The sequence below is a fragment of the Physeter macrocephalus genome, chromosome 17 (assembly GCF_002837175.3).
Source record: "Physeter macrocephalus isolate SW-GA chromosome 17, ASM283717v5, whole genome shotgun sequence".
NCBI lineage: Eukaryota > Metazoa > Chordata > Mammalia > Artiodactyla > Physeteridae > Physeter > Physeter macrocephalus.
In genome coordinates, this window is record NC_041230.1 from 11,632,795 (window position 1) to 11,652,963 (window position 20,169).

Here is a 20,169-nt window from a genome sequence, read left to right on the forward strand (position 1 = left end):
CAGAGGGGCTAGCTCTGGGCGTTGTTGGCGGCCGCGATGGCTCCTGGGAGTTGTAGTTCTTTGGCCTGTCTCGGCCCCCTCCTGTTTCCGGTGCCGTCACGGGGCAGAGCAGTCGGTGACAGTCCCGAGAGCCCCCGCCCCGCGCCCATGGCTGAGCCGGATCGTGAGTCGGGGGCCCTGGTGGGAGGGTCGGGCCGCGCCGGGGCCTGGCTGAAGGCTGCAGGCCCCGGGGCCCGAGGGCGGGCGTGGTGGGACAGGAGATGGGGGCTGCATGGAGGGGAATGGGATTCAGGGGCCGTTGCAAAGTGATCCATATTGCTAGATTGGTGGGTTTCTGGGTCGCGAGGTTTTAAGGGTCCGTTTACCACGTCCCCCAGGTTACTAATGATCGCGTCTTTCTCTCACCTTAGTTGCTAAGTACCCTCGTTGCTAGGGACTTAGAATGCCGCGGTCCCGGTTGCTAAGGGTACCTGGTTGTTAGTGGGAACTGTAGGATGCTAGGGGACCCCTGGTGTCCCCTCCTATCTCTTCCTTCCTCTCCTAAACCTACCATCCCACCCTCCCTGCCCCCCACCACCCAACACCTCTTCCAGGCGGAGTATCTCTTCTTATCTTCTCTCTTCCTTTCTACGCTTCCCTCTGCTTGTAAACCTAACCCTCCCCGCACACACTCACACACTACTGCGTCCTTCCTAACTCCTCCTAAGTCTCCCTCCATACCCTGTATGCTTTACTTTCTTTTCCCTCTCCTAAACCTTCCCGTCCCAGCCTCTTTGTCCCTCACTAACCACCTGTCCTCCCAGCACTCCCCACTCTGATAAGATCTGCTTTTCCCCATTCCCTCCCTCCATCTACTCCATTTTTACACTTCCACCCCAGTATAACTAGGTTGGTGGGTCTTCTTGACCCCCTCTGCCCCCCGCTGCTTTGAAACCCTTCATTCCCCCTTAACCACTCCCTTCACCATAACCACATCTGCTCCCCCTCCTCCCCCAGCCTCTGACCCTGTGGAGACCCAGGCAGGGAAGGTGCAGGAGGCTCAGGTGAGATGGGGGGAAGGGTGGAGGGAAGGAGAGAGATGGACTTCCAACACCCCACACGGGGGGAGGTGGCAGAGGGGAGACAGATACCCCAGGGCCCTCAGCTCACTGCCCCAGTCCCTCACCCCACCTCCTGGTTCATCCTCCCGGGGAATGGTGGATTCTGGGGACTGTCAGAGAAGGGTGTGCAGCCTCAACCCCAGGCCTGCCCTTCCAAACTTTCCTTTCTCCTTGCCCTCCCCACTCCCCCGCCCCATCCCTTCTGAACCTCATTTGCACTGAGCATGGAAGAGCTTTGGTCCCTGAACTCACAGATCTCACAGGACAAGTGACTAGACAATGACCCTACGGGGTGATAATGAAAGCAGCTCAGGGCACTTTGGGAGCCCAGAGTAAACTTTGTGGGGTCACACAGATTCCAGCCAGTCCCTTCCCTGGAGGAATCCACAGGCTGATCTAGGAGTCAGATTGAGATACAGCACATGGTAGTTAGCGTAGAGTGATTTAGAGTTTTCTTAGGCAAGGCGAGAAATGGTGTTCCAGACAGAGGATACAGCTTGTGCAAACACTGAGGGGCATGAAAGAATGTGATGGGTTCAGTAATCAGGTGGCTGGGGAGGTCAGCTAATTATATTCATGGTTAGCATTTATTGAGTACTTACTCCAGCCGGGTACTCTGCTTAGTGTTTGATGTGCCTCATCTCATTTCATCTTCCCAGCATCCCTGTTGGGGGGCAAGGTCTACTGTAGCCATTTTACAGATGAGGAATTGGAAACAGAGTTGTTCAGTAACTTGTCCACCGTCCCTTGGCTAGAAGGGCAGGGACGGGTTTGCGACCCATGGCACCCGGCACATTGCCTCCCAGACGCCTCGCTCGAAGCGGGCTCACAGAGGCCCCACCAGCACCTCCAGCTCCGCCTTAGGCCGTGTTGCTCCCACGCGCTCAGCAGGGCCCTGAAATCCTTCCACAGAGCTTCACTGTCTGCAACCTGAAAGCATGCCAGCCCACCCACAGATGCGAGATTGCAGTTCAGATGTAGGCCAGTGCAGAAGCTGTGATGAGAGCACCCCACAGATGCATGGCAGAGCCACACCGAGGGGATAAGAGCTTCCTGTCAGGCCGGGCTTCTCCCTCGCCTGGCTCCCAAAGAACAACCACTGTCAGGGGAAAAGGTTTAATGTGAAAAAGTGATCCTCAGTCCCAAAGAGAGGGATTTGAGGATGTAAATTGCAGCATTGTCTCATACAGAAAAACTGGAAACAGCCCAAAGGGCTATCAGTTGATGGGTTAAATGAACTATGGTGCATCCTTACAATGCAACACTATGTAGCTGGTGGGTCTATGATGTATTGTTTTGCGGAAAATGCAAGGTGCAGCATCATACTACGCTATGACCCATTTCTGGGGAAATAATGAGTTTTACCCGCAGAGACAAAATCTGGAGTAATTACCATGGTACTGTTAATAATGGTGGTTAGCCTGAAGTGGGGGAACGGGACGGGGGTTTTGGGAATCATGAGGCAAGTGCCCCCAAGTTATACATTGTCTAATGGTCAAAGTTTTTGTGCAGCTTACACAATCCGAAAGTAATGAAAAGTTTTAACTATGTTTGGAAGGGAGGTTTCTATTCAAAAAGGCTTGGTTGGAACCAGTGTCGTGAATGATGGAGAGGGGCTGTTGGAGGGGTTTTAAACAGGAGAGCGAATTGGTTAGATTTTTTTTTTTTTTTTTTGGCTGCACCACTCGGCTTGTGGGATCTTAGCTCCCCGACCAGGGATTGAACCCAGGCCCTTGGTAGTAAGATCGCGTAGTCCTAACAACTGGACTGCCAGGGAATTCCCCAGAATTGCATTTCTACAATTGCATGAGGTCCATTACGGGGCCCAGGCCTGGTCTAGCACACAGCACAGCAGGTGTCCATTTGTTCAGTGGTGGATGGTTCTGGAACTCCCGCCAAGTGCCAGACCCTGTTCTTGGTGCTGGGCATCCAGTGGTGACGACGAAAAATCCCAACCTTCTTGGAGCTGACATCATGGAGACTCCATAGATGTTCGTGATCAGATGATTATAGACTGGAGAAGCCACAGAGAGGGGCCTTTGAAGTGGAGGGGAGCGGGCCGACCCAGGCAGGCCTCACACAGAGGGCAGTAGAGTAGATCAGAGGTAAAGACTGAGGCTGGAAGCCTAGAGAGGAGGTCGGGGCAGGACCACTGGGAGGACAGGCTGGACCACGTGGAGCCCTGGAGAGGGGATGTGTTATGGCAGGAGGGCAGGGGAGGGAGGCAGGAGGCGTCTGGCAGACTGGGGGCTGGAAGCCACACTGAGATGGGGCCCAGGAGGAGGGGCAGGTTTGGGGGAGATGCTGAGGCCAGTTTGGGACATGGTGGGAGTGAGGGACCGGGGGTCACTTAGAAGGAGGCATCCAGGAGGCTGCGGGAACCCTGGATCTGGGGGACAGACCAGTGGCGTGGATGAGGCCGACCAGGGAAGGTGAACAGAGAAAGTAGGGAGGGCCCAGGACAGAGTCCCAGACCCTCAATTTGGGAGTCTGGCTGAGGGGAGGAGTCGATAAAGGAGATGGAAGGGTTGGAAAGGTGGAGTGGGGGGCTTCAGGCAGGAGGGCTGACGGCGGCCGCAGGGTGAGAACCGAGGCGTTATTCACAGGAGTGACTTAGGTGAGGAGGGCTGCAGGGCTGCTGGCCAGGGCAGGGGACAAGAGGGGTTACAACCCCCAAGGCGAGGCCGTGGACACTGGGAGGTGATGAGAACAATAGCCAGTGCTTCCTGAGCCATCACCACCACGCACCCGCCCCAGGGCTGTTCTGAGCACCTGCCAGAGGTGAACTCACTTCATCTCGCAGTAGCACTCTGAGGTGAGTGTCCTCTGAGCTCCATCTCTAAGAGGAGGAGCTCGGAGACTCAGAAAAGCAGAGTCACCCACCGGAGACTGTGCTCCTTGCGAGTAGCAGAGCTGGGTTTTCCAACACAGGCAGCCTGTCCCGGAGCCCACACACTGGCCCCCAGCGCTGTCCCCTCCACCCCTCACTTCCTCGGGCCCAGCTCCCAGCCAGAGCCTTTTCCCCAAACCCAGTGTCACCACCCCCCCGCCTTCCCTCCCTCCCTAACCCCACTTCTGGGGCCTGATCACCCCACCCCCACCCCTTCCAGGACTCAGATTCAGACACTGAGGGAGGAGCGGCTGGCGGAGAAGGAGAGAGTGAGTATCTTCCTTGGGAGCACGGTTCTGGGGGGCGGTTTAGGGCAGGGATCTGGGTGCTCACCTCCGCCAGGGGTGACATTCAAAGTATGTAATAAAAGATGCAGTGCCAGCGCCTGGAGGCCCCTGACTGGGCCAGCAAGGTGGCGGGGCCCCAGGGCTGGGCAGGGGCACTCGGGGCCTCTGGGCACCCTGACGGAACACCCACCCGGCTGCTGTCTCTCTTCTTTTTGGCCAGTGGACTTCCTGCGGCATTTCTTCTCCCAGACACTGGGCCTGGGCACCCAGAAGGAGCGTCTGCTGGACGAATTAACCCTGGAAGGGGTGACCCGCTACATGCAGAGTGAGCGCTGTGAGTCCTCTGCCTGCACTGCGCCCCTTCCCCTCTCCTGGCCCCAAGTGACTTAGCCCCAGCCATTCACCACTTTCGTCTGCAAGTCACAAGAACCTCAACTCAAACTGGCTTATGCCAAAAAGGGAGCCTGTTGATCCTGTAACGAAAACCCCGCTTTAATCATGGCTGGATTCAGCGGCTTCCATGCTGTTGTCAAAAATCTGAACCCTCTCTGGTGCAGCTCTTCTCTGTGGTCAGGGTTGCTCCTGGCAGTGGCAAATACAAGTTCCACCAGCCTAGTGGCTCCCACTGAAGAGAGCATCTTTCTCCCAGGAGTTCAGGCAAGAGCAGAGATCGGCTCCAATTGGCCCAGGTTGGGTCACATTCCTACTCCTGAACCAATCACCGTGTCTCTGATTGGCCAGGCCTGTTTGACAGAATGAAGATGCTAATAATAGTAATTACCTTATAGGGTTATGAGGGGGTTACATAAATTCATAGATGTAAATGCCTGGAACCGGGCCTGGAACAGAGCAAGAGCTGCCTAAGTGTTCCCTGTGACAATTATTACGGGAGGCTTGTTTCAGGTATGGTGTAGAGGTGCCTCTTTACGGGGTCACCATGTAATTTATATTTCTTGCCACGAGTTGAGGTCACCAGAGTCTGAGAAACCGAGCCCTCGGCAGTCCTCGACTAGAACAATCCACTCTTTGAGGGTCCTGAACAGCCTTTTGTTGAGGACGTCTTCTCCAGTTTCCCTGTCCTCCAGCTGCTGCCGTCTCTCCTTAGGGCAGCCAGGCCGTCCGTCCTGAGCCTCCCTCTCCTAGGGCAGGCCAGACAGCTGTCTGCAGCCATCTCTCGGCTTGGGTGGGCCCCCAAGAGAACGAAGGCAGTGGCATCAAAGCTTTCATTCCTTCTGTCCTCCTGCACCTGGGTTTTAGGATAATTGACTCATGAGGGCGCCTATGAGGGGATAATAATAAATAATAACAATGGGGACTTGCATAACGGTCCGTTGGTTAAGACTTCGCCTTCCAATGCAGGGGGTATGTATGGGTTCGATCCCTGGTTGGGGAGCTGAGATCCCACATGCCTCACGGCCAAAAAACCAAAACATAAAACAGAGGCAATATTGTAACCAATTCAATAAAGACTTTAAAAATGGTCCACACCAAAAAAATCTTTAAAAAAATCAATAATAATAACAGTGAATTGAGTTCTCGCTGTTTGCCAGGCACTGGGCTAAGCACTTGACAGGCGTCCCCTCCTTTGATCTTCACATGATACCTGTGAGGAGTGATCTGGACAGAGGAGGAAACTGAGGCGCCCAGAGGCTGTGACTTGGTACAGGGTCACACTTCTGGCAAGAGGCAGAATCAGGGCTCAATGCCAGGCCGCCTGAATCCAGGGCGCACGCTCCCTTCCACGTGGCCCCTGCTGGGTCCACTGGGCCTAGTCCAATGGCATCCCGAGATGAAGCCAAGGGCTGTGGCTGTAGCAGGCCTCAGCCTTTGTCACCCTTGCTGTCCTCCTTTGCATAGAACACCCCAGAGGTGGCCGGTTCACAGGCGCCTCACACCCGTGTCTGTCCATCAGCTGATGGGCAGATGCCAAGGGTGCTGCGTGGCATGGCTGCCAGCCAGCCAGCCACTGAAGAGGCAGCTGGGCTCTTTCTGCACAGCCCCACGTGCTTGTGAAGTGATACCACCCCTACCACGCCTCCCCATCTCCTTTTCTGAAAGCTGGTGACAACGGGGGAGCAAAGCGCTTATAGATATACGAATCACGGGGCTAAAGAAGCTGAGTACGAGTGACTTGAAGAATCATCAGTGCTGGGCACTGATCTAAGCGTCACAGGGATGAATTCATTCTCTCAGCAGCCCTGCGAGGTCAGTACTGTGATTATGCCCATTTTACAGAGCAGGAAGCTAAAGCCCAGAGTGGTGATCTGAACTGAGACGCCCCCGCTGGTGTGCAGAAGAACTAGGATTGGAAGCCCTTATCCACACTGCTGCTCACGGGGCATGGGCCGAGAGTGGCCAGTCTTTGGTCTTCGCCTGAAAATTACCAGACTTCCGGTGGCTGATGTGCATTTGATTATGGAGGGAGGGAATAGGATGAAGGAATGTGTACCATATGCTAGAAATAGGTGGCCATCCAAGATTGTGTCCAAAAGATGAGGGGTGGCCAGAGATTTTTTTCACAATAACCTGCAGCTCTTCTGGGGGAACCCCCCACCCCACCCCTCTCACTAAGATCTCATGCATTCTTGCCTAGATTTGGCGAGGAGAAATTTCTCTCCAAGTGACCTTTTCTTGACTCTTACTACATTGGTATAATTTCCTTTCTTTTAATATAAATTTATTTATTTATTTTGGCTACGTTGGGTCTTCGTTGCTACGCGTGGGCTTTCTCTACTTGCGGTTTGTTGCAGTGCGCATGAGAACATTGCGGTGGCTTCTCTTGTTGCGGAGCACAGGCTCTAGGCGCGCGGGCTTCAGTAGTTGTGGCACGTGGGCAGTAGTTGTGGCTCGCGGGCTCTAGAGCGCAGGCTCAGTAGTTGTAGCGCACAGGCTTAGTTGCTCCGCGACATGTGGGATCTTCCCAGACCAGGGCTCGAACCCACGTGCCCTGCACTGCAGGTGGATTCTTTTTTTTTTTTGCAGTACGAGGGCCTCTCGCTGTTGTGGCCTCTCCCTTCGCGGAGCACAGGCTCCAGACGCGCAGGCCCAGTGGCCATGGCTCACGGGCCCAGCCGCTCCGCGGCATGTGGGATCCTCCCGGACCGGGGCACGAACCCGTGTCCCCTGCATTGGCAGGTGGACTCTCAACCACTGCGCCACCAGGGACGTCCCCATTGGTATAATTTCAAAACAGTGGATTCCTTGACCCCATGCTGGCTCTTCCATCAGTCACCTGTGTGACCCCTTCCCCTATCTGAGCCTCAGTTTCCTCATCTATAAAGTGGGATGTTAACCCCTCCCTCCCTGAGATGGTTGGGAGAGCCATTCAGGGATCTGAAATGCTTGCCCCAGGGCCAGGCACAGAGTAAATGGCTTCAGGGACTGTGATGGGTGGTATTATTTAAGGGTAAGAAAGGGAAGGGGAAACTTTGGTCTTTTAATGTAATCATTACATTCAGTCTGTGATGATCTTTTTTGTGTGTGTGTGGTATGCGGGCCTCCCCCTGCTGAGGCCTCTCCCGTTGCGGAGCACAGGCTCCGGACGCGCAGGCTCAGCGGCCACGGCTCACGGGCCCAGCCGCTCCGCGGCATGTGGGATCCTCCCAGACCGGGGCGCGATCCCGGTTCCCCTGCATCGGCAGGCGAACGCGCAACCACTGCGCCACCAGGGAAGCCTGTGATGGTCTATTTGATTATTAGACAGCAGTGCCACTAATAATTTTTTAAGTTGTCAGAAGTTCACTGTAAACATCAGTTCAGTACTTAGTTTATGGCAGAGACAACTGTCTTAAGATAAATGGCTCATATTTTGGTGCAGTGTTTGATGTTTAAAACCAAATGTTACAACAATAAACAAACGTAAACTGAAAAAAAAAAAAAAAAAAAGCAAAACCACGCTGCATAAAGTCTTCTCCTCCAGGTCGCAGGGTTATCTGTTTGGTGGGAGCTGGAATCTCCACTTGTAAGTGCCCCCCTCCCCCAAGAGAACTCCCTGGTTTGGGGCGCCCCTTCGAAGAGCTGGGGAGGAGCCGCATGGGGGCCCGCGCCTGGGAGGGTCAGTGTGGTAGAGAAGGGGCCAAGGTCCCTCATCGATTGACTGCCCCCTGCCACTCCTCCCCCAGCCGCGGGCATCCCTGACTTCCGCTCCCCAAACACGGGCCTCTACGCCAACCTGGAGAAATACCATCTTCCCTACCCGGAGGCCATCTTCGAGATTGGCTACTTCAAGGTACGTGTCCCGCAGGGAGGAACGTCTGTAATGGGGGTGGGGGGTGGAGGCGTGACCGCCTCTCTCCAGCTCTCATCTCACCAAGGGCATCTGGGTGCCCACCTGCCCTCCGGCTCTCTCTCCCACAGAAACATCCAGAGCCCTTCTTTGCCCTCGCCAAGGAACTCTATCCTGGGCAGTTCAAGGTGAGCTCTCTTTTGTGGAGGCGGGGACAGGAAAGGTTGGGGGCCAGCAGGCATGGGAAAGGCCCCTCCAGGGCCCTTCAGACAAATATCATATAGCCATTAAACACACGGGCTCTGGGGAGGTTCCCTGGTGGCCTAGTGGTTAGGATTCCGGGCCTTCGCTGCCGCGGCCCGGGTCCAATCCCTGGTTGGGGAAGTGAGATCCTGCAAGCCGTGTGGCACCGTCCAGAAACTATATATATATACATGGGCTCCGGGCCCAGACCGCCTGGGTCCAAGTCCTGGTCCCTCATTTCCTGCTCTTGTGTCCTTGAGCCTGTTTTCCCTTATGTAATAGTCCATGAGATAGGGTTGTCGTGAGGCTTAAATGAGTTAACGATACATGTAAGAGCCCAGACTCCAGAGCCAGTCCTCTCCGTGCAAACCCCAACTCCACAACCTGGGTGACTTTGGCAAGACAGTCACCCTCTCTGTGCCTCAGTTCCCTCACCTGTGAAATGGGGATAACAGAGGTGCGCACCTCACGAGGTCGGTGTGACGATTCCGTGAGGGAAAACAGGCATGGTGCCTAGAAGAGTCCCCGGCACACGGTGGCGCACGGTCAGTGTCCTCTGTCTTCATCGGCATGGCCATGTTTGCTCCCCTCCAGCCCACCATCTGCCACTACTTCATCCGCCTGCTGAAGGAGAAGGGGCTGCTCCTGCGCTGCTACACGCAGGTAGGCGGGACCGCGGGCATCCTGGGAGGAAGAGGGCGGGCTGGAGGGGCCCCGAGAGCTCAGGCCACGGCTTCTCTGTCACGTGACCTGCAGTGACTCACGTCCCCACTCTCAGCCTCAGTTTCCCTTTCTATAAAACAGAGGCCAGCACAGCTTCGCCCTCTCAGGCCTGTGGTGATGTGGCAGTGACCTCCCTCAGGGCCATCCCAGGAGTACTTCTCTGAGCAGACACTATTGGCACCATAGATTTTATATTTGGCAGGGCTTTCCAGGAGATGACTCCAAACTGAGTTGATCTAATATGATCAGTACACCTGACAGTTTTCCAACTGGTGGCTGTAAACTCTTAAGGAAGGGGCACTACTGTTTTGTTTTGTTTTTTGTGGGGCACCTTTTAAAAATATATTTATTTAGTTATTTATTTGGTTGTGCTGGATCTTAGCTGTGGCAGGCGGGCTCCTTAGTTGCGGCTCGCTGGCTTATTAGTTACGGCACACCGGCTCCTTAGTTGCAGCAGGTGGGCTCCTTAGTTGTGGCATGCATGTGGGATCTAGTTCCCCAACCAGGGATCGAACCCCGGCCCCCTGCATTGGGAGAATGGAGTGTTAACCGCTGCACCACCGGGGAAGTCCTGGGACACCCTTTTATAATTTGCACAAAGGCCTTGGGCGTACCGTGGGGCCGTGGCTCATACATGTCAGGTGCTTGGCTGAGGGCCTCGCCGGGGTGTCCTCAGGGAAGGACAGCTCACACTGTTGGCTTCCGAGTTGGTGAGCCTTTTAGGGTCTCGCACCCCTAATAGTGAAAAATGTTTGCACCTCTACCTTTGTTTCATAAATACGTATTGAAATTACATGATGTACAATAGGCCTGATACCATGCCTGCTCTAATTCATACCTCAGAACCCAAAATTATAAAATAGAGAGAGAACACATGGATAGAGATAGGTGTTCTATTATCTTCTCCCTGCGCCTGGCAATCTGGAGCCTGCAGCCTCAGAAGTTGCCACCAGGGGGAGGATGAATTCTTTGTAGGTCCCGAATTCTCAAGTGGGGTACGTGCTCCCACCCAGGGCTGGCGGGGGAGGGGATGGCCTCCTCCTTCCAGGAGGAGCCCCAGCTCAGAATAAACCTGACCTTTCTTCACAGAGAGTCAGTTTTTTCCATGAGATGTGACTCAGACTTGATACGAACAGCTCACCTGAAGCCAAGTGCCTTCGTGAAATCCTCACCATAGCCCTGCTGGCAAACCTGTTTGTAAGCTTCTGTCCCAGTGTTTACTGAGTGCCAACCCAGTGCCAGGCCCTGTAGGCAGTGAACAGAGGGAGCAGACATCCCTGCCCTCCTGGAACTGACACTGTAGTGTGGGGAGAGACAACGCACGAGATGGGTGAGCTGCGTATCTACGCTGATGCTGAGAGGTTTATGGAACGCAGCTGAGCAGGAAAGGGGACTCAAGCTCTGTGTGTGCCCGGTCGGGGGTGCTGTAGTGAACAGGATGTCAGGGAAGGCCTCACTGAGAAGCAGGACATTTAAACAGAGACCTGTAGGAGGGGAGGGAGGGAGCCATGGGATCATCTGTGGGGGGAGAGTGCATTCCAGGCAAAGGGAACAGCCAGTCCAGAGGTCCTGAGGGGAGACTGCATTTGGCGTGTTCAAGAAGCTGGATCTGGACTTCCCTGGTGGTCCAGTGGTGAAGACTCCACGCTCTCAATGCAGGGGGCCCAGGTTCGATCCCTGGTCAGGGAACTAGATCCCACATGCCACAGCTAAGACCCGGCACAGCCAAATCAATAAATATTTAAAAAAAGAAAAAAGAAGAAGAAGCTGGATCTGAGTGAGCAAGGAGGACAGTAGTAGGAGAAGATGGAGGAGACGAGGTCAGGGAGGTGACAGGGGTGGACCGTGTGGGGGCTTGGGGGCCACAGGGAGGGCTTTGTTCTTTCCCCTGAGTGAGATGGAACCACAGGAGGGCTCTGAGCAGGGCCGGGACCTGTCCCAGGTGTTCACAGGGTCCCTCTGGCTTCGTGAGCCGGGCAGACTGTGGGAGCAGTGGGGGGCGGGTACCAAGACCGGGGAGGAGGCTGCAATGATATTCCAAGCAGGAGAGGATGGAGGCTGGGCCAGGGAGGGAGCCGTCGAAGGGGATAAGTGGGCGGCTTATGAACCCGTTTTGAAGGTGGAGCCAGCAGGACTTGCCAGTGGGTTGAATGTGAAACGATTCATGAGAGAAGGAAAGGAGTCAGGGATGACTGGCTCCCTCTCAGCCCGAGCGCCTGCTGCCTTTTATTGAGATGGTGGGACGTGCAGGCGTGGGGGGGCAGAGGAGGAGCTTGGCTGAAGGCATGTCGAGGTTGAGATGCCCATTAGACAACCACGTGGGGACATGGGCAGACAGCTGGACACAGGAGTCTGGACTCGAGCTGGAGAGCAGCAGATAGACGATGTTTAAACCCTCCAGACAGGATGAGATCACAGGGGTCCCAGCGCGAGAAGCCCAGGCCCAGGACCAGGTGGCTCATTGGGGCTGCCCAGAGGGCTCGCTTCCCAGCTCTGTCTGAGGCAGAACCCCCTGCCCCAACCACGAAAGCACACCAGCTGTAGGCTATTTTTAGACAAAAGCCAACACCAATGCGTTGTGAGGTCAGCGTGAAATGTGGTGTCATTTCCCGCCCCCTCCCCGGTTGCAATTCTTCATGTGTGGATTTCAGTACGCATACATATTCAAAATGGCACATTATGTAACATAGACAAAGGTGGAAAAAATTTTTCCAGTCTCACGTTTCATGAAACCTTTTTTTTTTTTTCCAAACTCATCACCCTCTTCTTTAACCTCAGCCACTTTTTGAGTCACCGACCCAGTTTTCTGGAACACATTGTCTTCACGTCTTTCTGAATTGTGACGATGCAGCACTTTCGAAGCCACGCGCGATGCTATTTTTAATCTCAAGACACAAGTATACATTCAAACATGAGAACAGTTGTCGCCTTCATTCAAGTCACTGTGATCTCCTCAGCAAACCAGCTTATCGCTCTTTTAAATCGATATCTATGGCATTTACATCACACCTAGGGTTTGTACTTGGCTTTCTTTCATTTAAGCCCTGTCTGGAGGATCCTTCCATATCCACACCCACATAGCAGCTTCATGCTTTTTTCTTTCTTTTTTTTTTTAAATTTATTTTATTTATTTTTGGCTGCGTTGGTCTTCATCGCTGCAGGTGGGCTTTCTCTAGTTGCGGCGAGCGGGGGCTACTCTTCGTTGCAGTGCACATGAGAACATTGTGGTGGCTTCTCTTGTTGCGGAGCACGGGCTCTAGGCGCGCGGGCTTCAGTAGTTGTTGGCACGTGGGCTCAGTAGTTGTGGCTTGCAGGCTCTAGGGCGCAGGCCCAGTAGTTGTGGCGCACGGGCTTAGTTGCTCTGTGGCATATGGGATCTTCCCAGAGTAGGGCTCGAACCCATGTCCCCTGCATTGGCAGGCAGATTCTTAACCACTGTGCCACCCGGGAAGTCCCAGCTTCATGCTTTTTAAAAGCATGTCAGAGACGTGATGTCTTGAAACCAGAAGTGAGCCAAGGTTTAAAATTCAAGAGATTGCAGATGAAAACCCAGACATCAGGCTCCTCTTGAAAATCGGGAAGAGCTGGCTGTACCCTGGGTGGCTTTCTGTGGGGGAGAGTGGTTGGCTGGAGCTGAGTGGCCGCTGCGCACCTTGCCCAGGGCCCGCTTCCTCACCACGCCCTCTTTCCTGCCTGATGCTGAGGCCAGACGTCAGTTGCTGTGTGTTGCCATGCATTCATTGCTGCTTGGCCTTTATAGCGAACCTCTTGGGCCACATTCCCCAGCCCCAGCTTCCCTCCCTGGGGGCCACTGCTGCCGCCTACTTCTTGGGTCTCCTTTGAAGATATTCCATACTTAGGCAAGCAAATACACAAATTCATATATTGATTTTTTTCACATCCTGTACACACTGCCTTTGTGCTTTGGGCCTTCTAACATCTTGGAGAGATCCCTTCATACTAGCACATACAGGTTGACCGCATTCATTTTTGTTTGTTTGTGGTTTCTCCATCCAAAGCGGCATCTAAGGGAATTCCCTGGTGGTCCAGTGGTTAGGACTCTGTGCTTTCACTGCTGAGAGCATGGGTTCGATCCCTGGCCAGGGAACTAAGGTCCCGTAAGCCGCACAGCATGGCAAAAAAAAAAAAAAAAAAAAATGACATCAAAGGGTAACACAGAGGCATGTAGGTAGACCTTTGACGTGCCATTTAGTTATCTGCATGCACACTGCTTACTTATGTGTCAGGGAGTTGGTAGACTAAGTCAAGAAACAAAGGCAAAACTAGCATTTCTAGTAAAGGGGGGAGAGGAAGAGCCACAGAGAGTCTGGGAACAGTGACTCCTGTCTGCATGTTTTGGGGATAAACTGATGGCTGGCTGGGAGCAGAGAGGGCTTTTGGGGCTGTCTGCCCTTGAAAGGGAACCCTTTCAGTTGTTCACGGAGCCTCCAGGAAACCTCTTCGGGTCAGCTGTGGGCTGCATATGCCCAGCCATCTCTGTAACGTCTGCCAGTGTCCTCTAGCAGCACCTGCCTCAGCAGCATTCCTCGTGGGCAAACAAAAGCTGCTCCAGAGGGGCTGGAGAAAGCGCAAATGTATGTGGAAGAGAAGAATATTCTTGCCTGTTGAATAAGGAAAGTATCTGTGTCTGAAAAGACTACAAGTTAATATACTATCAATGCAGCAGGATCCCTGGCCAGGGAACTAAGGTCCCGTAAGCCGCACAGCATGGCAAAAAAAAAAAAAAAAAAAAAATGACATCAAAGGGTAACACAGAGGCATGTAGGTAGACCTTTGACGTGCCATTTAGTTATCTGCATGCACACTGCTTACTTATGTGTCAGGGAGTTGGTAGACTAAGTCAAGAAACAAAGGCAAAACTAGCATTTCTAGTAAAGGGGGGAGAGGAAGAGCCACAGAGAGTCTGGGAACAGTGACTCCTGTCTGCATGTTTTGGGGATAAACTGATGGCTGGCTGGGAGCAGAGAGGGCTTTTGGGGCTGTCTGCCCTTGAAAGGGAACCCTTTCAGTTGTTCACGGAGCCTCCAGGAAACCTCTTCGGGTCAGCTGTGGGCTGCATATGCCCAGCCATCTCTGTAACGTCTGCCAGTGTCCTCTAGCAGCACCTGCCTCAGCAGCATTCCTCGTGGGCAAACAAAAGCTGCTCCAGAGGGGCTGGAGAAAGCGCAAATGTATGTGGAAGAGAAGAATATTCTTGCCTGTTGAATAAGGAAAGTATCTGTGTCTGAAAAGACTACAAGTTAATATACTATCAATGCAGCAGACCATAGTGAGGTTAAGTAGGAAAACAGTGTGCTGAAAACCCAAAAAACCCTCCTGATTCATTGACTTATGTTAATGCCTGGCCAGGGCTGCCACAGACAGCCGTGCAGGTTGGGTACTGCACAAGGATGCCGTATCTGAGGGGGCTGCATTTACAGTGGAGACACTGGAGATTTGTACATTTATTTCACCAAATTTCTGGCAGGTGCCACTAGAGTGTCTGGTTCTAACAAAACACATTTGCAGCAAAATGGAAGCAAAGTGGCCCAAATTTGCCAGGGCTGGTTGGTGGCAGTGGGTCTGGGCTCATAGACATTTGAGTTTGGGCCCCTGCCTTTAAGTGTATGACTTACCCTTTCAGAGGCACCATCAGGGTGAACAGAAGAGTTTTAGACACACCCTGCCCCTTGCTTCTCCCTCCCTCCCTTCTCCACTGTCCCACTTGCTTTTCTCAGCCGCAACTCCTGGCTCTACCTTCTGCCCCCTGGGGGGTGTGGTTCGCTCCTGACCCTCTCTCCTCCATCTCTCCCTCCAGAACATAGACACCCTGGAGCGAGTGGCGGGGCTGGAGGCCGAGGACCTGGTGGAGGCCCACGGCACCTTCTACACGTCTCACTGCATCAGCCCCGTCTGCCGGCAGGAGTACACGCTAAGCTGGATGAAAGGTGAGGGGCTGGAGGTTATTATCCCCGAGGGCAGGCCTCCCGTCCCGTTTGCTCCCCAGCGCCAGGGACAGGGTCTCCACGCGCGGACGCCAGCCGTGTCCTGCACAGCTCTGCAGCTCTTTTGAGCAGATAATGGCAGCCCCCAAAGATTTGAGGTGGCAATGGGGGTTCATTTCTCCTGACACCACCTCACAGCCAGGTTATGATGGATGCAGACTCCAGACACAGAGACGCGCGTTAGCAGACAGGCCCCCACGTGGTCATACAACCTGTTCTGTGAGGTCATGAAACCCTAGCTAGCTCTTTGGCCTTCGGACGCTCTGACCCCGTCTTACATGAGGGGCTCATCTAGGCAAGCGCAACTACACTCTAAGAAGAGCAGAAGTATCTGAGAGAACTTCCTGGGGTGAGGGGAATGTTCCATATCTGCAACTGTCCAACACGGCAGCCGCTTGCTATATGGGGCTACTGAGCTCTTAAAATGTGGCTAATGTGACGGAGGAACTGAATTCTTAACTTTCTTTAATTTGCCTTAATTAAAACTTAAAAGCCACAAGTAGCTGTAACCAGCATACTGGACAGCACTGCCCCAGAGGCACAGGATTCCACCAGCCCATTAGCTGGATTCAGGCGAGCAGAGGCCGTGGCGTGCGAAGCTGGGCACAGCCCTGGTTAGGAATGAAGACTGGGGGGCTGTCCTTAAGGATGCAAACTGCAGGGCTTGCTAAAGTCATCATCCCTGTTCGTGCCTGGGCAGAGTGTCCAAAAAGAGAAGGAGGAAAAGAAAATCCAGCCGATCCACATTTCTTGAATGCCAGGGAGAGCTGATTTCTGACATCCATTGTGTTAATTAAGAAGCCACTTATTTCATCCATGGAAGCCCATTTCTGACATTCTTTATGCTGATTTCACAAAGCCTCTGGTGTCCGTGTGTGATAAGGACAGCTGCAGCGCTGATAGTAGGGCCTCTGGAGTGTGGCCCTTCTTACAACATGCCAGCTGACCCCCCCTGGGGTGAGGATTCCTGAATAGCCCAAGTGCACGCAGCTGGGGGTGATGTACAATTAACATTACCCCATTATGTTTCTCTTACAGCAGTAGCACAAGGCGTCACCCGCAAAATGTCATGTACTGTCAATGCAAAAATATTTTCAAGTAAATGACAGAGCTTAAAGCCCTGCTCTGTAAATATTTGTTGAAGGAATGAGTGACTAGTTGAATGAACAAGCCAGGATTCTGTGGGTTGCAAGTGACAGAATGCTTTCAAGCTTCCTTAATAAGCAACGAGGAGGAGGATTGTCATAAACATGGGGTGTGCGTGGGGGCAGGGGTGGGTGTGTCACGGAGCCCAAGAGTGGGAAGCACCTGCACCTAAGGTTTTGTCCCCGTCCCAGCGTCATCTGCATAATTCTTCCCTCTCTGCCACGAGGCCTGGCACCTACCAGGCCTCTCTGACCCACGATGAAGCAGGGCTGCCCTCAAAGACCCACTGGATGAGCTTCACTCCCAAGTCCAGATTCCCCAGGTCGGGGGTTGGTGGAACCCAGCTGCCCCTTTTAGGGGCGAGTGTCTGCTCATTTGTTTGTTTGTTCATTTAATAGCTATAGGCTGGTGCTGGGAGCCACCCCAGGAATCTTGGGGGTGGGGGAGGGACAGCTGTCTAAGAAGGGAGGTCCTTCCTGAGCAGGGCAAACACCCCAGGAGGCCCGCCCGGTGACTGCGGCCGTGTTTATGTTGACAGTGAAGGAAGGGTGGGGTGGGCAGGCAGGCTGCAGCCGCAGCCCAAAGCCTCTTACCTCCTCCTCTCCCTCCCCGCTCCCCACGCCCAGAGAAGATCTTCTCCGAGGTGACTCCCAAGTGTGAGAAATGTCGGAGTGTGGTGAAGCCTGGTGAGCCTTGGGGCCAGGGACCAACCGAGGCGGACTCAGCCTGGGACCCCTGCAGCCACTAACCCCTTCCCAAGGAGGCCACGCTCCCTGTCCGTCCGTGCACCCCCGTCACCCTCTCTCCCTGACCAGGGCCCGGAGTCTGCCCCAGGGAGAGCGGGTACCACAGCCCCTAGTCTGTCGCCAGTGCCCCACCCCCCGCCCCAGCCCTAGGGTCCACCTTCTGCTTCTGCCTGTCCTCTCTCTCCCTCCCTGTCTCTGCCCCCCTGCTTTTTCACTGTCTCTATCTCTCCCTGTGTCTGTCTGTCCATCTGTCTCCACCTCAGATATCGTGTTCTTCGGCGAGAACCTCCCAGCGCGTTTTTTCTCCTGCCTGCAGTCAGTAAGTGTACCCGCCGCGCCCCCCATCTCGGTCCACGCGGGGGCAGCCTGGGTCCTGCCCTGGGGAAGGTGGCTTCCCCGAGTAGCTGCGGGTGGGCTTGCGGAGGGCGACGGGGGGCCGGCAGCCCAGCCTCACTGGCCGCTCCCCCTTCACAGGACTTCCTGAAGGTGGACCTCCTCCTCATCATGGGCACCTCCCTGCAGGTGCAGCCCTTCGCATCCCTTATCAGCAAGTAGGTTGGGGGTCGGGGCTATGGGGGGCTGCTGGGGACTGGGGGAGCCGGGACAGGCCCTCACCACTCAGCTCGCCCTCCACCAGGGCGCCCCTCTCCACCCCGCGCCTGCTCATCAACAAGGAGAAGACTGGCCAGGTGAGCCCTTTTAGTCACACCCTGCCACCCCCGCACACGGGCCCCACATTGCCTCCCCCCGGCCTCCTCGGGAACCAGGGGACAGGTCTCTGGGGAATCCCGATACTTTGGACCCCTCAGCTCAGACCTAAGGATTCTGGAATCCACAGGGGTCAGGTTCCAGGCTGCCCTGACTCCAGGATTCCACAGGCCTCTGTGTCATTCACCCTTTTTTTTTTTTTTAATTTATTTATTATTATTTTTGGCTGCGCTGGGTCTTTGTTGCTGCGCGTGGGCTTTCTTTAGTCGTGGCGAGCGGGGGCTACTCTTTGTTGCAGTGCACGGGCTTCTCATTGCAGTGGCTTCTCTTGTTGTGGAGCGCGGGCTCTAGGCGGCGGGCTCAGTAGTTGTGGCGCACGGGCTTGGCTGCTCCGCGGCACGTGGGATCTTCCCAGACCAGGGCTCGAACCCGTGTCCCCTGCATTGGCAGGCAGATTCTTAACCTCTGCACCACCAGGGAAGTCCCCCATTCACCCTTTTGAACGAGTGACGGAACCCCAGCTCAAAGCGACTTAAGCCAAAACGAGAATGTCGTGCTTCCCGTGACTGAAGAGTCCGGGCTAGCTGGCCCCTGGGCCTGCAGCAGTGCTGTCAGGAGTTACCCGCTCCCTCTCTCGTCTCTCTTTTCCTGAGGTAGCTTCACTCCCAGGCAGGGGCTCCCTCCTGGGGACAGATGTTTCTCCAACAGGCAAAAAACGTACGGTGTGCCACATGCCGTGCTAAGCATTTCCTCTGTATTAACCCGCTGACAGTACGACCCTAGGAGTGGGTTTGATGATCACCCCCACTCTACAGAGAAAGAAACTGACGTTCAGAGAGGCCAGGCCATTTGAGCAAAGTCACAGAGCTGGGATTCCAACCCAAGCCACCTGGCTCCAGGGTCTGTGCTCTTAGCTCCCCCCGACTCCACCCCCTTCCCCACAGACTGACCCTTTCCTCGGGATGATGATGGGCCTCGGAGGAGGCATGGACTTCGACTCCAAGAAGGCCTACAGGTGAGGCCCCCCCGTGGCAGTGGGGGGGCAGTGGAGCCTTCAAGGGACTGGGCCAAGGTGGGAGGGAGGGCACGAAGGCACAGGTCAGGGCAGAGCCGGCAGGGCCCTGGGACAAGCCTATGAGCTGTGACTGTCACCTGCCCACAGGGACGTGGCCTGGCTGGGTGACTGTGACCAGGGCTGCCTGGCCCTTGCCGACCTCCTCGGATGGAAGGTGAGGAGCCTGGGCCACCCCCGCCCACCCTGAGCCCAGTCCCTGGATCCCCGTCCCACAGGTCCTCTGACCTTATGATGCATGATGACCTCTGACCTCTGTGAACTTTGCCCCCGCAGAAGGAGCTGGAGGACCTCGTCCGGAAGGAGCATGCCAGCATAGATGCCCAGTCGGGGTCAGGGACTCCCAACCCCACCACTTCAGCTTCCTCCAGGAAGTCTCCACCTCCTGCCAAGGAGGAGGCCGGGACCACGGAGGGAGAGAAACCCCAGTGACAGCCACATCTCCCAGGCAGGACGCCCAGCTTTGGGACAGCTGAGCCCCAACCGGGCCTGGCCCCCTCTAACTTACAGCTCTTTTCTGGGGAGCTCAGAACATTTCCTCAATCTACTAACTACTCCCTCCCAAAACTGGGGTCCCAGCACCCCTGACCCCAGCGAATCTCTAACATTCTTAGGGGCTAAGGCTTGGGCAGCCGGTCTCTAACAGCCCGCAGCCCCTAATGACCCTTAGGGCCAAGGATCAGCCTCCCCTAATCTCTAACTGCTCAGGGGGCCGGGGGTACCTCCAAACTGCTAACTGTCCCAGGATGAGAGCCCCAGGGCCCCCCTGCTCCCTACTGTTCCCAGGGGCTTGGGGCCAAGTAGACGAAGTCTAACCTACCCTGGGTGGCGAGATGCGCCCTCCAAACATAACTCACACCCAGCGGGGGGATCCAAGCCTCAAGGCCTCCCAAGTCTGCCTACAACTCCCAAAGCGGGTGCTAGGCCCCCTCATTCGGGACCCACTTTCCAGGCGGGGGTGGGCAGATGGTGTCACTTATCAGAGACAAATTAAAAACAAAAAACAACTAACCATCAGCTGTCT

At 54.8% G+C, this 20,169-nt stretch overlaps 1 protein-coding gene across 6 annotated transcripts; it reads left to right on the top strand.

Annotated features, from left to right (window-relative positions):
- The first annotated feature begins 70 nt into the window (after window positions 1-70).
- Window positions 71-20,160, top strand: SIRT2 (sirtuin 2). 6 transcript variants are annotated; one of them, XM_007114575.1, is made up of 16 exons: window positions 71-163; window positions 997-1,043; window positions 4,211-4,259; window positions 4,498-4,611; window positions 8,197-8,238; window positions 8,399-8,505; window positions 8,634-8,690; window positions 9,340-9,408; window positions 15,287-15,416; window positions 17,246-17,305; window positions 17,629-17,684; window positions 17,840-17,916; window positions 18,003-18,054; window positions 19,018-19,088; window positions 19,236-19,302; window positions 19,422-20,160. In XM_007114575.1, exons 1-16 carry the CDS (start codon window positions 148-150, stop codon window positions 19,575-19,577), a joined length of 1,170 nt encoding a protein of 389 aa, XP_007114637.1. In that variant the 5' UTR covers window positions 71-147; the 3' UTR covers window positions 19,578-20,160. The 6 variants fall into 6 exon arrangements, 5 of the variants coding, with proteins under 5 accessions (XP_007114637.1, XP_028333444.1, XP_028333445.1 ...); XM_028477643.2 differs by having other exon boundaries at window positions 78-163; window positions 4,498-4,602; XM_028477644.2 differs by lacking the exon at window positions 17,246-17,305 and having other exon boundaries at window positions 78-163.
- Window positions 20,161-20,169: the final 9 nt, after the last annotated feature.